Genomic DNA, 12149 nt, shown 5'->3' on the forward strand with positions numbered 1-12149 from the left:
AAGCCTAGTGTGATGGCTTGTTCCAACAAGGTTCCGTCTGGGGTGATTATGACGATGCCTGCCCCTGCTCCTTTATGATTTGATGCTCCGTCTACATGCAATTGCCACATGTCGTTAGGTAGGTTCGAATCGGTAGGGGAGGTGTCGTCTGCTTTTTCTTTGCTTTTCGTGACTATCTTCTCTTCTTTGGCTGTTGGAGTAAACTCTACAACAAAATCTGTTAAAGCTTGGGCTTTTATAGCAGTCTTCGACATGTAGAGGAGGTCGTATTGACTGAGTTCGATAGCCCATTTCATGAATCGCTGAGAAGCATCGGGGCTATGGAGGATCGATCTCAAAGGAAATTCTGTCATGACAATTATCCAGTGTGCTTGATAGTAGGGCCTTAGTTTTCTCACGAAAACTACAACCGAAAAAATGAGCTTCTCCATTTTCGGATAGCGAGTCTCTGCATCGAGGAGAGCTTTTGAAGTGTATAATACCGGATGTTGTGCCCCCAGCTTTTCTTGAATGAGAGCTGAGCTGACAGCTGAGTCGGTCACCACCAGGTAGATGTACAAGTCTTCGCCTAGTATCGGTTTTGAGAGTAAGAGAGGTGAAGTGAGGTAGGTTTTCAAGTTTTGAAAAGCTACTTCACACTCGTCATCCCACTTGTCTCTATGTCTCTTCTTCAAGGCTTTGAAAAATGGCCTGCACTTGTCGGTAGATCTTGAGAGGAATCGGTTGAGAGCTGCCGCCCTACCCGTTAGACTTTGTATCTCCTTTGTTGTGGCAGGTGACTTCATGTTGAGTATAGCCTTGATTTGATTTGGATGTGCCTCAATTCCTCTTTGGGTGACTAAGTATCCCAGGAATCAACTTCATGTTGTATTTTCGGAGTAGGCTGAATGCCTCGGCAAGGTTCTTGATGCGGTCTGCTCGCTCGGGAGCTTTGACTAGCATGTCGTCTACGTAGACCTCCATAGTCTTGCCAATTTACTCCTTGAAAATTTTGTTCACCAGCCTTTGGTAGGTTGCTCCGGTGTTCTTCAGCCCAAAGGGCATGACTTTGTAGCAGTATGCACCTCTTTCGATGTATGAAAGAGGTCTTAGCCTTGTCATCTTCATGCATCATGATTTGGTTGTAGCCGGAGTAGGCGTCCATGAACCTTAGCAGTTGGTTACCGGAACCTTATCAATTCTAGGCAGTGGAAAGTTGTCTTTAAGGCATGCCTTGTTGAGGTTGGTGTAGTCGACGCACACTCTCCACAAACCTTTATCTTTCTTTGCCACTAGAACAACGTTTGCCAGCCATTCTGCATAGGAGACTTCTTCAATGAAACCAGCAGCTAGAAGCTTATCGATCTCAGCTTCAATGATGGCAACCCACTCGGAGGCGAAGTTGCGTCTCTTCTGCGCTACAAGTTTGATAGCTAGGTTGACGTGTAGGTGAGGGCAGATGATCTGGGGATCGATGCCAGGCATGTCGGATGGCGACCATGCAAATACATCTTTTTTGTTCTGGAGGAAGGCTGCAAGCTCTATCTTTTCCTCATGGCTTAGGCACGAGCCGATCCGCTCTTTTCTCTCTGGCTTGTCAGGATCAAGGGGTACTAGCTCAACGTCCTCTTCGGGCTTCCATCCTTCTTTAGGAGAAACTCCGGACTGATTCCCTCGACTTGGTCCTGATTCTTTGATTGCTATTGGGGAGTAGCTATTCCCTTTCCTTTCTAGTCTGCTCGGCCGTCAGGAACGGGATCTGCTTTCTCCTCTGCTTGTTCTACTCCCTTTAGATCTGCCTGATTCACAGGGAGGAACTGTGTTTGCTTGCCTTTCTTCAGCCCTTAAGCTGAGCATTTCCTCGCCATTGCCTGATCGCTGTTGATCTGGCCGATACCGCCCCCAGGGATTGGGTAGCGAATCTTCTAATGTGTGGCAGAGGTGATGGTGTTGATCTGGCCGATCCATGGTCTGCCTAGAATGCCATTGTAGGGTGAGACTTCATCAATGACCATGAATGTTTGCGAGCTGATTACAGGTGAAGAGTAGACATCGAGATCAATCGTGCCCACGGTAACCGTCGTTGCGCCATTGAAGCTAGTCAGCGACTTGGCTGATTTATTGATCTTTGTCTCTAAGCCCATCTGTAGGATGTTGGCTGCACTGCCCTCATCTGCATGGATTCGGTTGACCATGGCCTGAGCGATTTGAATGCTGATGACAAGGGCGTCTTTGTGCGGTAGATCAAGGCCGATTAAGTCTTTCTGTTGGAAGCCGATCACGGGATCGTCTTCTGCCAGTGAGAGGCTAGTTGAGACTTGGGAGATCACAGTAGCCTGTTTGATCTTCGTCTTGTTTTCTTTGTTGGTCAGTCCAGACTCCTCCGAGTTGGCTAGGATTGTGTTAATCCTTATGACCTTCTGGGGTGGCTCCTTGGCGGTATCGCGGTCTTCTATCTGCTGGATGGCCTGCTTCGTGATGAACTCCGTGCAGTGACTTTCTCTCATGAGTTCTTCGAGATGCGCTATCCAAGAAAAGCAGTTATTAGTATTGTGCCCATCTGTCCCATGGAAGGCACAATATTTCCTGGTATCCCTCTTGTCCGATTCTCCTTTCAAGGGTGGCGGTCTTTTTACCCAAGGTTTGTCATTCACTTGGGCTAAAATTTGATGTATGGGGATGCAGAATTGGATTTCAGGCCAATAAACAATGTCGAACGCCCGAAAAAGCTCACAGGTCATGGCATCGCAATGAGTTTTACTCGTGACGCCGTTCTCTTCCAGTCGAGGGTTCGTGGGCCCAATTCTAAGGTCGGAGCCCAAATCTGCGGTTTACTCGATTTGCCACAGCACGCGCGTCGCTCCAGCTCCTCTTCAGTTGCTTTCACCATCTGTCATACGTCACCCCGTGGAGCTCGCCTCTAACTAACTAGGCGACGGAAAGGAACGAAAATGAAAAAACAGCAGGACCGACGCACTGCCGAAACTGTTGGGTTCAATTGTCGTTAGGTAAACCCCGCGACCAATTAGAACAGGTGGCTCGACAGGCCTGCCCGTGGCACAAGGTATGGGTGGGGACGACAAGGCCTGACAGCCCATGCCATTCCATGTGACGGCATGCCATTTCAAGCGGGGGGCGTTGGATAGCCAACCCATGGTCATATGGCACGGCCCAAACGTGGCTCTTATACACTTTGGCGTTATAAGCTAACGGATGCGATCATACCAACTCACATGCACCGGATCCCATCAGAAGTCCGAAGTTAAGCGAGTTTGGGCGACAATAGTACTAGGATGGGTGACCTCCTAGGAAGTCCTCGTGTTGCATCACTTCCTTTTGCTTTTTTGACGTTTTGATTGTCGTGGGCATCTGCTTTCTGTCGTGGCTGTTCTTTGTTTTTTCACGGCCCCGTGACGCAGCATGACAATCGGGGTAAAGTTTGCTCAAATACCCTAGAAAGCCTACGATTCCCAAGGGAATTGAAGCCGGAAAATAGCAAAGTTTCCGAAAACTGCGAGAACTGGATTTCGGGCTAGTAAATGATGTCGGATGCCCGAAAAAGCCCACAGGTCATGGCATCGCAATGAGTTTTACTCGTAACGCCGTTCTCTTCCAATCGAGGGTTCGTGGGTCCAATTCTGAGGTCGGAGCCCAGATCTGCGGTTTACCCGATTTTTCGCTGCACGCGCGTCGCTCTAGTTCCTCTTCAGTTGCTTCCGCTATCTGTCCTACGTCACCCCGTGGAGCTTGATTCCAACTAACTAGGCGTCGTGACGCAGCGTGACAATCGGGGTAAAGTTTGCTCAAATATTCCTAGAAAGCCTTGGATTAACAGGGGAGTTGAAGCAGGAAAATAACGGAGTTTTCGAAAACTGCGAGAACTAGATTTTGATCTAGTAAACGATGTTGGATGCCCGAAACGTGATTAAGGGTTTTTCTGCTGAAGCTATTAAGTTACGTCTTTTCCCTTTCACTTTGAAGGACAAGGCAGAAACTTGGTTATTCACTCTACCAGCTAATAGCATTACTACTTGGCAGCAGTTACACACAAAATTCCTGAACAAATATTATCCAGCATCCAAGATATTGAATTACAAGAGGGAGATTTTGATATTCACACAGAAGCCTAATGAAGAGTTTCATGAAGCATGGGAAAGATATACAGAGATGTACATTAAATTCCACATGCTAATATTGATTCAGATGCACAGATGAATATTTTCTTTGATGGGCTTAATCCTACATCTAAAAGCCATGTGAATGCATTAGCATTTGAACTATTTAATATGATGGCTACAAAATCTCAACAATGGGCAGCAGAACATTCGCAGAAAATGGGCATTTTTGAGTTATAAGTAGGTTCTCCCAACATGTCTGCACAAATGGAAAAAATGGAGAAGAAAATGGGTGCAAAATTTGATATCCTTTTACAACAGATAGCAAGTTCTACACAACAACAGCCACCTACATCAACAGTTTGCACTATTTGCAGCATGGCTACACACGACATAATGGGCTGCCCGCATAAAAAATCCTACCTAGAGCTTGTTGAGCAACATGTTAATATGATGAACAGCTATCAAAGGCCTAGGAATAATGCATATGCCACTTATTACAATCCAGGATGGAGGGATCACCCTAATTTCAAATCAGGTGACAATCAGAATAATGCAAAACCATTCCAGCATGCACAAAAACCTTTTGTTCCCTCCAAACAATTTCTCATGCTTTGGAACCTCTCAATCAAGTCTGAAAAAGAAATAAGGGAGTACAATTAGGACAAAGAGGTAGCAAAACCTCAACAGCTGGATAGAAAACAAAGCCACGGGTGAAGATTGAAAAGCCATGTGTGCAGCGCTGCTGGGAGGCTCCAGCACGTGGGAAGGAACAAGTTTCAAGCAAGAAACACCCAGCGAACCATGGGATGTTGGCGAGCAAAGTGGGAATCATCCTTTGAACCAGCATGTATACCCATTTCTTTCCTTCATCAGATCTGACCATGAAAGATGGGAGAAAAGAGAGGAAGGGGGATGACTGAAAATAAGAATTCTTCACTAGGGCAGCTGCGGGAAAAGGCCCTTGAGCTCCCAAAATCCCTGATTTTGTGCAAAGGAGCAGAGTAGATTTCACCAAAATAGGATGATTGAAGGAATGAGGGGAGAAAGGAAGGGAAAGACTTGGAAAAATGGGATAGAAGCCATTAGGATTTGTTGAAAAAAGAATGGCTTCCAGCGGCTATAAATAGGGCCTCTTCTACCAAAAAAAAAAACAAAAACAAAAAACAAAAAAAAACAAAAAACCACATCCAGAGAGCAAGCTTCCTCTCTTACCTGCAAAACCCAGCAATTTTGTGCACTATTCACCCTTCTTCCCCATTTTCCCTCTTCTGGCAGACTGTTCTAACACTTGCCTGAATCTCTGTCAAGCTGCCGGAAGAAACACTCAAGCCACCCATTCCTTTCTCTCCCTCTTTTCTCAGCCAAATCTTCTTGCAAACCTTTCCTTTCTTACCTTGACACCCTCCTAAGAACACATAATTTTCTCTTCAGTGCTAAACTCATGTCAATTTTGCTTCTATGCCACAAGCTCCTCATGCTAAGCTAAGAATTCATCTGTAAGCACTAAGAATCTATCTGTACGCAGCCATTATTTTTGTTGGTGAAGGTAACCAAGGTGTTTCCTAAGGCCTTATTGTCCTTTCTAAGCATTCTTAGGGCTTGATTTCTGAACTCAGGCACAGGGGACAATTTCTTCAGTTTGCTCCTTACGGCAGCCCAACCCATTCGCAGCTGCCGGAAGAAAAAAGCCCCTACAATGCACAACTTAACTATGCAACTACAGAGAAGGAATTACTGGTAATTGTCTTCGCATTAGAGAAGTTTCGGTCTTATTTGGTCGGGGCTAAAGTGATTGTTTATACCGATCATGCTGCATTAAAATACTTGTTGTCTAAGAATGATGCAAAGCCTAGGTTGATTCGTTGGGTTCTTTTACTTCAAGAATTTGACCTAGAGATTAAAGACAAGAAGGGCAGTGAGAATGTTGTGGCTGACCATTTATCTAGATTAATTATTCCAGCAGCTACAGAGGTAGATTCTCTACCATTGAGTGAAAGTTTCCCAGATGAACAGCTATTTGCTGTCCAAATTGATACACCTTGGTTTGCAAATATTGTCAATTATTTGGCTAAGGGTGTGGTGCATCCAGATTTTTCCTACCAGTAGAAAAAGAAGTTTTTATCTGATGTGAAGCACCATTTTTGGGATGAACCCTACTTATACAAGTAATGTCCAGACCAGATTATTTACAGATGTATTCCAGAAGCTGAACAGGAAAGTGTTTTAAAGTTTGCTCATCACTATGCCTGTGGAGGACATTTTGGGCAGAAAATGACAGCAGAGAAAATCCTACAGAGTGGGTTATTTTGGCCAACACTTGTTAAAGATTCATAGAATTGGTGCACGGCTTGTGATAGGTGTCAAAGAGTCGGCAATCAATCCAGAAGGAATGAGATGCCCCAGAAAAGTATCCTAATTGTTGAACTATTTGATGTTTGGGGTATTGATTTCATGGGACCATTCCCATCTTCTAATGGGAACCAATATATTTTAGTGGCTGTGGAATATGTTTCAAAGTGGGTCGAGGCCATTGCAGCACCAACTAATCAAGGATCAGTGGTCCTAAAGTTCCTCCAAGGGGTTATATTTCCACGTTTTGGAATTTCGCTCGTTATTCTTAGAGATGGGGGGAAGCATTTCATTAATAAACCGTTTGCTAACCTACTAGCTAAGTATGGGATTAATCATCGCGTGGCTATACATTACCACCCATAGACATCTGGTCAAGTTGAAGTTTCAAACAGAGAAATCAAGTGTATTTTGGAGAAAACAGTGGGCTCGACACGCAAGGATTGGAGTTTAAAATTAAATGATGCTTTGTGGGCATATAGGAAAACTTATAAGACTCCTACTGGGATGTCACCATTGTCGGGGAGGTAGCTGGGGAAATCATTGTTGGACGCCCTTGTAGTAAGTACAAGTACATGCAAATTTCAAAAGGCAACTGGAAAAGGGGAAACTGGCCAACCACCTGTGTAGTCAAATCGGGCAAGTTGCTGGGGAAATCATTGTCGGACAACTGTGTACTAAGCACAGGTACACGGAAATATCTCTAAAGGCAACTGAGAACAAGGAAATTGGCCAACTACCTGTGTAGTCAAATCGAGCAGGTGGCGGGGGAAATCATTGCCGTACACCTGGGCACTAAGTACAGGTACACGCAAATATCTAAAGCCAACTGGGAACGGGGAAACTAACTAACCACTTGTGCAATCAAATCAGGCAAGTGGCTGGGGAAATCATTGTCGTACACCTGCGCACTAAGTACAGGTACACGCAAATATCTAAAGCCAAATGGGAACTGGGAAACTAGCCAACCACCTGCGCAGTCAAGTCGTGCAAGTGGCTGGGGAAATCATTATCGGACACCTGTGTACTAAGTACTAGTACACGCAAATATCTAAAGCCAACTGGGAATAGGGAAACTAGCCAACCACCTGTGCAGTCAAATCGGGCAGGTGGCTGGGGAAATCATTGTCGAACACCTATGTACTAAGTACATGTACACGAAAATAACTAAAGGCAATTGCGAACCAGGAAACTTGCCAACCACCTGTGCAGTCAACTCGGGTAGGTGGCTAGGGAAATCATTGTTGGACAATTGTGTACTAAGCATAGGCACAAGAAAATATCTGAGGGCAACTGGGAACGGGGAAACAGGCCAACCACCTATGCATTCAAATCCGGCAGGTGGCTTGGGAAATCAATGTCGGACACCTATGTACTAAGCACAGGTACACGCAAATATCTAAAGGCAAATGGAAACAGGGAAGTTGGCCAACCACCTGTGCTATCGAATCGAGTAGGTGGCCTAGGAAATCATTGTTAGACACTTGTGTACTAAGTATAGGTACACGTAAATATCTAAAGGCAACCGGGGAACGGGGAAATTGGCCAACCACCTGTGCAGTCAAATCGGGCAGGTGGCTGAAGAAATCGTTGTCGAACAACAAACTGTGTTGTAAGCACAGGAGCACAAAAATGTTTAAAGGCAACTAGGAACGGGGAAACAGGCCAACCACCTATGTTGTCAAATCGGGTAGGTGGCATTGGAAATCGTTGTCGGACAACTAGCTGTGTACTAAGCACAGGAACACAAAAATATCTAAAGGCAACTGGGAACGGGGAAACTGGCCAACCACCTGCGCAGTCAAATCAGGCAGGTGGTTGGGGAAATCGTTGTCGGTTACCTGTGTACTAAGTACAAGTACATGCCTATTTCAAAAGGCAACTGGGAAGGGGAAACGGGCGAACCACATGTGCAGTCAAATCGGGCCAACCACATGTGCAGTCAAATCGGGCAAGTGGCTAAGGGAATCATTGTCGAACAACTAACTGTGTTCTAAGCAAAGGTACACGGAAACATTTAAAGGCAACTGGGAACAAGGAAACTAGCCACCCACCGGTGCAGTCAAATCGGACAGGTGGCTGGGAAAATCACGGTCGGGCAACCAACTATGTTCTACGTACAGGTACACATAAATCTTTAAAGGCAACTGGGAAAGGGGAAATTGGCCATCCACCTATGCAGTCAAATCGGGCAAATGGCTGGGGTAATCATTGTCCGACACCTGTGCACTAAGTACTGGTACAGGCAAATATCTAAAGCAAGCTAAGAACGGGAAAACTGGCCAACCACCTGTGAAGTCAAATCGAGCAGGTGTCTGGTGAAATTATTGTCGGACACCTGCGTCCTAAGTGTATGTACACGCAAATAACTAAAGGCAACTGGGAATGAGGAAACTAGCCAACCACCTGTGCAGTCAAATCAGGCATGTGGCGAGGAAAATCATTGTCAGACACCTTTGTACTAAGTACAAATACATGCAAATATCTAAAGCCAACTGGGAATGGGGAAACAGCCCAACTACATGTGCAGTCAAATTGGGCCGGTGGCTGGTGAAATCATTGTTGGAAAACTGTGCACTAGGTACAGGTACACACAAATATCCGAAGGTAACTGGGAACGGGGAAACTGGACAACCACATGTGCAGTCAAATCGGGCAAGCGGTTGGCGAAATCATTGTTGGACACCTGTGTAATAAGTACAAGTACACGCACATATCAAAAGGCAACAGGGAACGGGAAAACTGGTCAACCACCTGTGCAATCAAATCGGGCAGTGGTTGGGGAAATCATTGTCGGACAACTGTATACTAAGCACAGGTACACGCAAATATCTAAAAGCAACTAGGAACAGAGAACTTGGCCAACCACCTGTGCTGTCAAATCGGGCAGGTGGTTGGGGAAATCATTGTCGGACACCTGTGTACTGGGTAAGAGTACACCCACATTTCAGAAGGCAACTGGGAATGGAAAAACTGGCCAACTACATGTGCAGTCAAATTGGGCAGGTGGCTGGGGAAATCATTGTGAGGCACCAGTGTACTAAGTACATGTACACGCAAATAACTAAAGGCAATTGGGAACAGGGAAACTGGCAACAACCTGTGCAGTCAAATCGGGCAAGTGGCTTGGGAAATCACGGTTGAACAACTAACTGTGTTCTATGCACAAGTACACAAAAACATTTAAAGGCAACTGGGAACGGGGAAACGGGCCAACCCCCTGTGCAGTCAAATCTAGGAGGTGGCTGGGGAAATCGTTGTTGGACTACTGTGTACTAAGCACAGGTATACGCAAATATATAAAAGCAACAAGGAACGGAGAACTTGGCCAACCACTTGTGCAGTCAAATCGGACAGGTAGCTCGGAAATAATTGTCAGACACCTGTGCACCAAGTACATGTGCACGCAAATAATAAAGGCAACTGCAAACGAGGAAATTGGCCATCCACCTGTGCAGTCAAATCGGGCAGGTGGTTGGGGAAATCACGGTCGAACAACTAACTGTGTTCTATGCACAGGTACACGAAAACATTTAAAGGCAGCTGGGAATGGGAAAACTGGCCAACCACCTGTGCAGTCAAATCGGGGCAGGTGGCAAAGGAAATCATTGTCGGACAACTGTGTACTAAGCACAGGTACAAGCAAATATCTAAAGGCAATTGGGAACTGGGAAATTGGCCAACCACCTGTGCAATCAAATCGGGCAGGTGGCTACGGAAATCATTGTCGAACACATGTGCACTAATTACAAGTACATGCAAATTTCAAAAGGCAACTGGGAACGAGGAAACAGGCCAACCACCTGTGCAGTCAAATCAGGCAGGCGGTTAGGGAAATCATTGTTGGACACATGTGTAATAAGTACAAGCACACACACATTTCAGAAGGCAACTGAAAATGGGGGAAACCATCCAACCACCTGTGCAGTCAAATCAGGCATGTGGCTGGGGAAAACCTTGTCGGACACCTAAGTACAAGTACATGCAAATTTCAAAAGACAACTAGGAACGGGGAAACTGGCCAACCACCTGTGCAGTCGAATCGGACAGGTGGCTAGGGAAATCATTGTCGGACACCTGTGTACTAAGTACAAGTACACGCAAATTTCAAAAGACAACTGGGAACAGGGAAACTGGCCAACCACCTGTTCAGTCAAATAGGGTTGGTGGCTTGGGAAATCATTGTCGAACAATTAATTGTGTACTAAGCACAGGAACATGAAAATATCTAAATGCAATTAGGAATAGGGAAACTAGCCAACCATCTATGCAGTAAAATCGGGCAGGTGGTTGGGGAAAACATTGTCAGACACCTGTGTACTGGGTACAAGTACACGCACATTTCAGAACGCAACTACGAATGGAAAAACTTGCCAATCACCTGTGCAGTCAAATCAGGCAGGTGGCTGGGGAAATCATTGTCGGAAAACTAAGTACTAAGCACAGGTACACACAAATATGTGAAGGCAACTGAGAATGGGAAAATTGGCCAACCACCTGTGCAGTCAAATCGGGCAGGTGGCGTGAGAAATCAGTGTCGGAGAACTATGTACTAAGCACAGGTACACGCAAATATGTAAAGGCAACTGAGAACAGGGAAATTGGCCAACCATCTATGCAGTCAAATCGGGCAGGTGGCTGGGAAAATCATTGTCGGGCAACTGTGTACTAAGTACATGAACACGAAAATATCTAAAGACAACTGGGAATGGGAAATTGGCCAACCAACTGTGCAGTCAAATTGGGTAGGTTGCTGGGGAAATCATTGTCGGACACTTGTGTAATAAGTACATGTACACGCAAATACCTAAAGGCAACTGGGAACAGGGAAACTGGCCAAACACCTGCCCAGTAAAATTGGACAGGTGGCTTGGGAAATCATTGTCGGACAACTGTGTACTAAGCACAGGTACACGCAAATATCTAAAGGCAACTAGGAACGGAGAATTTGGCCAACTGCTTGTGCAGTCAAATCGGGCAGGTGGTTGGGGAAAACATTGTCGGACACCTGTGTACTGGGTACAAGTACATGCACATTTCAGAAGGCAACTGGGAATGGGGAAATTGGCCAACCACCTGTGCAGTCAAATCGGGCACGTGGCTGGAGAAATCATTGTCGGAGAACTATGTACTAAGCACAGGTACACGCAAATATGTAAAGGCAACTGAGAACAGGGAAATTGGCCAACCACCTATGCAGTCAAATCGGGCAGGTGGCTGGAGAAATCATTGTCGGAGAACTATGTACTAAGCACAGGTACACGCAAATATGTAAAGGCAACTGAACAGGGAAATTGGCCAACCACCTATGCAGTCAAATCGGGCAGGTGGCTGGGGAAATCATTGTTGGGCACCTGTGTACTAAGTACATGTACACGCAAATAACTAAAGGCAACTGGGGACAGGGAAACCGGCAAACCACCTGGGCAGTCAAATCAGGTAGGTGGCTGGGGAAATCGTTAACGAACAGCTAACTGTGTCCTAAGCACAGTACACGAAAATATTTATGGGCAACTGGGAATGGGGAATCTGGTCAACCGTGTAGTCAAATCAGGCAGGTGGCTGGGGAAATCATTGTCGGGCAACTAACTTTGTTCTAAACACGGGTACACGAAAATATTTAAAGGCAACTAGGAACGTAGGAACTGGCCAACCACTTGTATAGTCAAATCGGGCAGAGATCGCTTTGGAAATCATTATCGA

At 45.7% G+C, this 12149-nt stretch overlaps 1 protein-coding gene and 1 non-coding gene across 2 annotated transcripts; one reads left to right on the top strand and one right to left on the bottom strand.

Annotated features, from left to right (window-relative positions):
• Nucleotides 1-1904: 1904 nt before the first annotated feature.
• Nucleotides 1905-2720, bottom strand: LOC117612649. Its single transcript, XM_034341328.1, has one exon. It carries the CDS (start codon nucleotides 2718-2720, stop codon nucleotides 1905-1907), a length of 816 nt encoding a protein of 271 aa, XP_034197219.1.
• Nucleotides 2721-3190: 470 nt separating this feature from the next.
• Nucleotides 3191-3309, top strand: LOC117612651. The gene has a single exon (XR_004583494.1). It is a non-coding gene; the product is annotated as a 5S ribosomal RNA (ribosomal RNA).
• Nucleotides 3310-12149: the final 8840 nt, after the last annotated feature.

The sequence above is a fragment of the Prunus dulcis genome, unplaced genomic scaffold (genome assembly GCF_902201215.1).
Source record: "Prunus dulcis unplaced genomic scaffold, ALMONDv2, whole genome shotgun sequence".
Lineage (NCBI taxonomy): Eukaryota > Viridiplantae > Streptophyta > Magnoliopsida > Rosales > Rosaceae > Prunus > Prunus dulcis.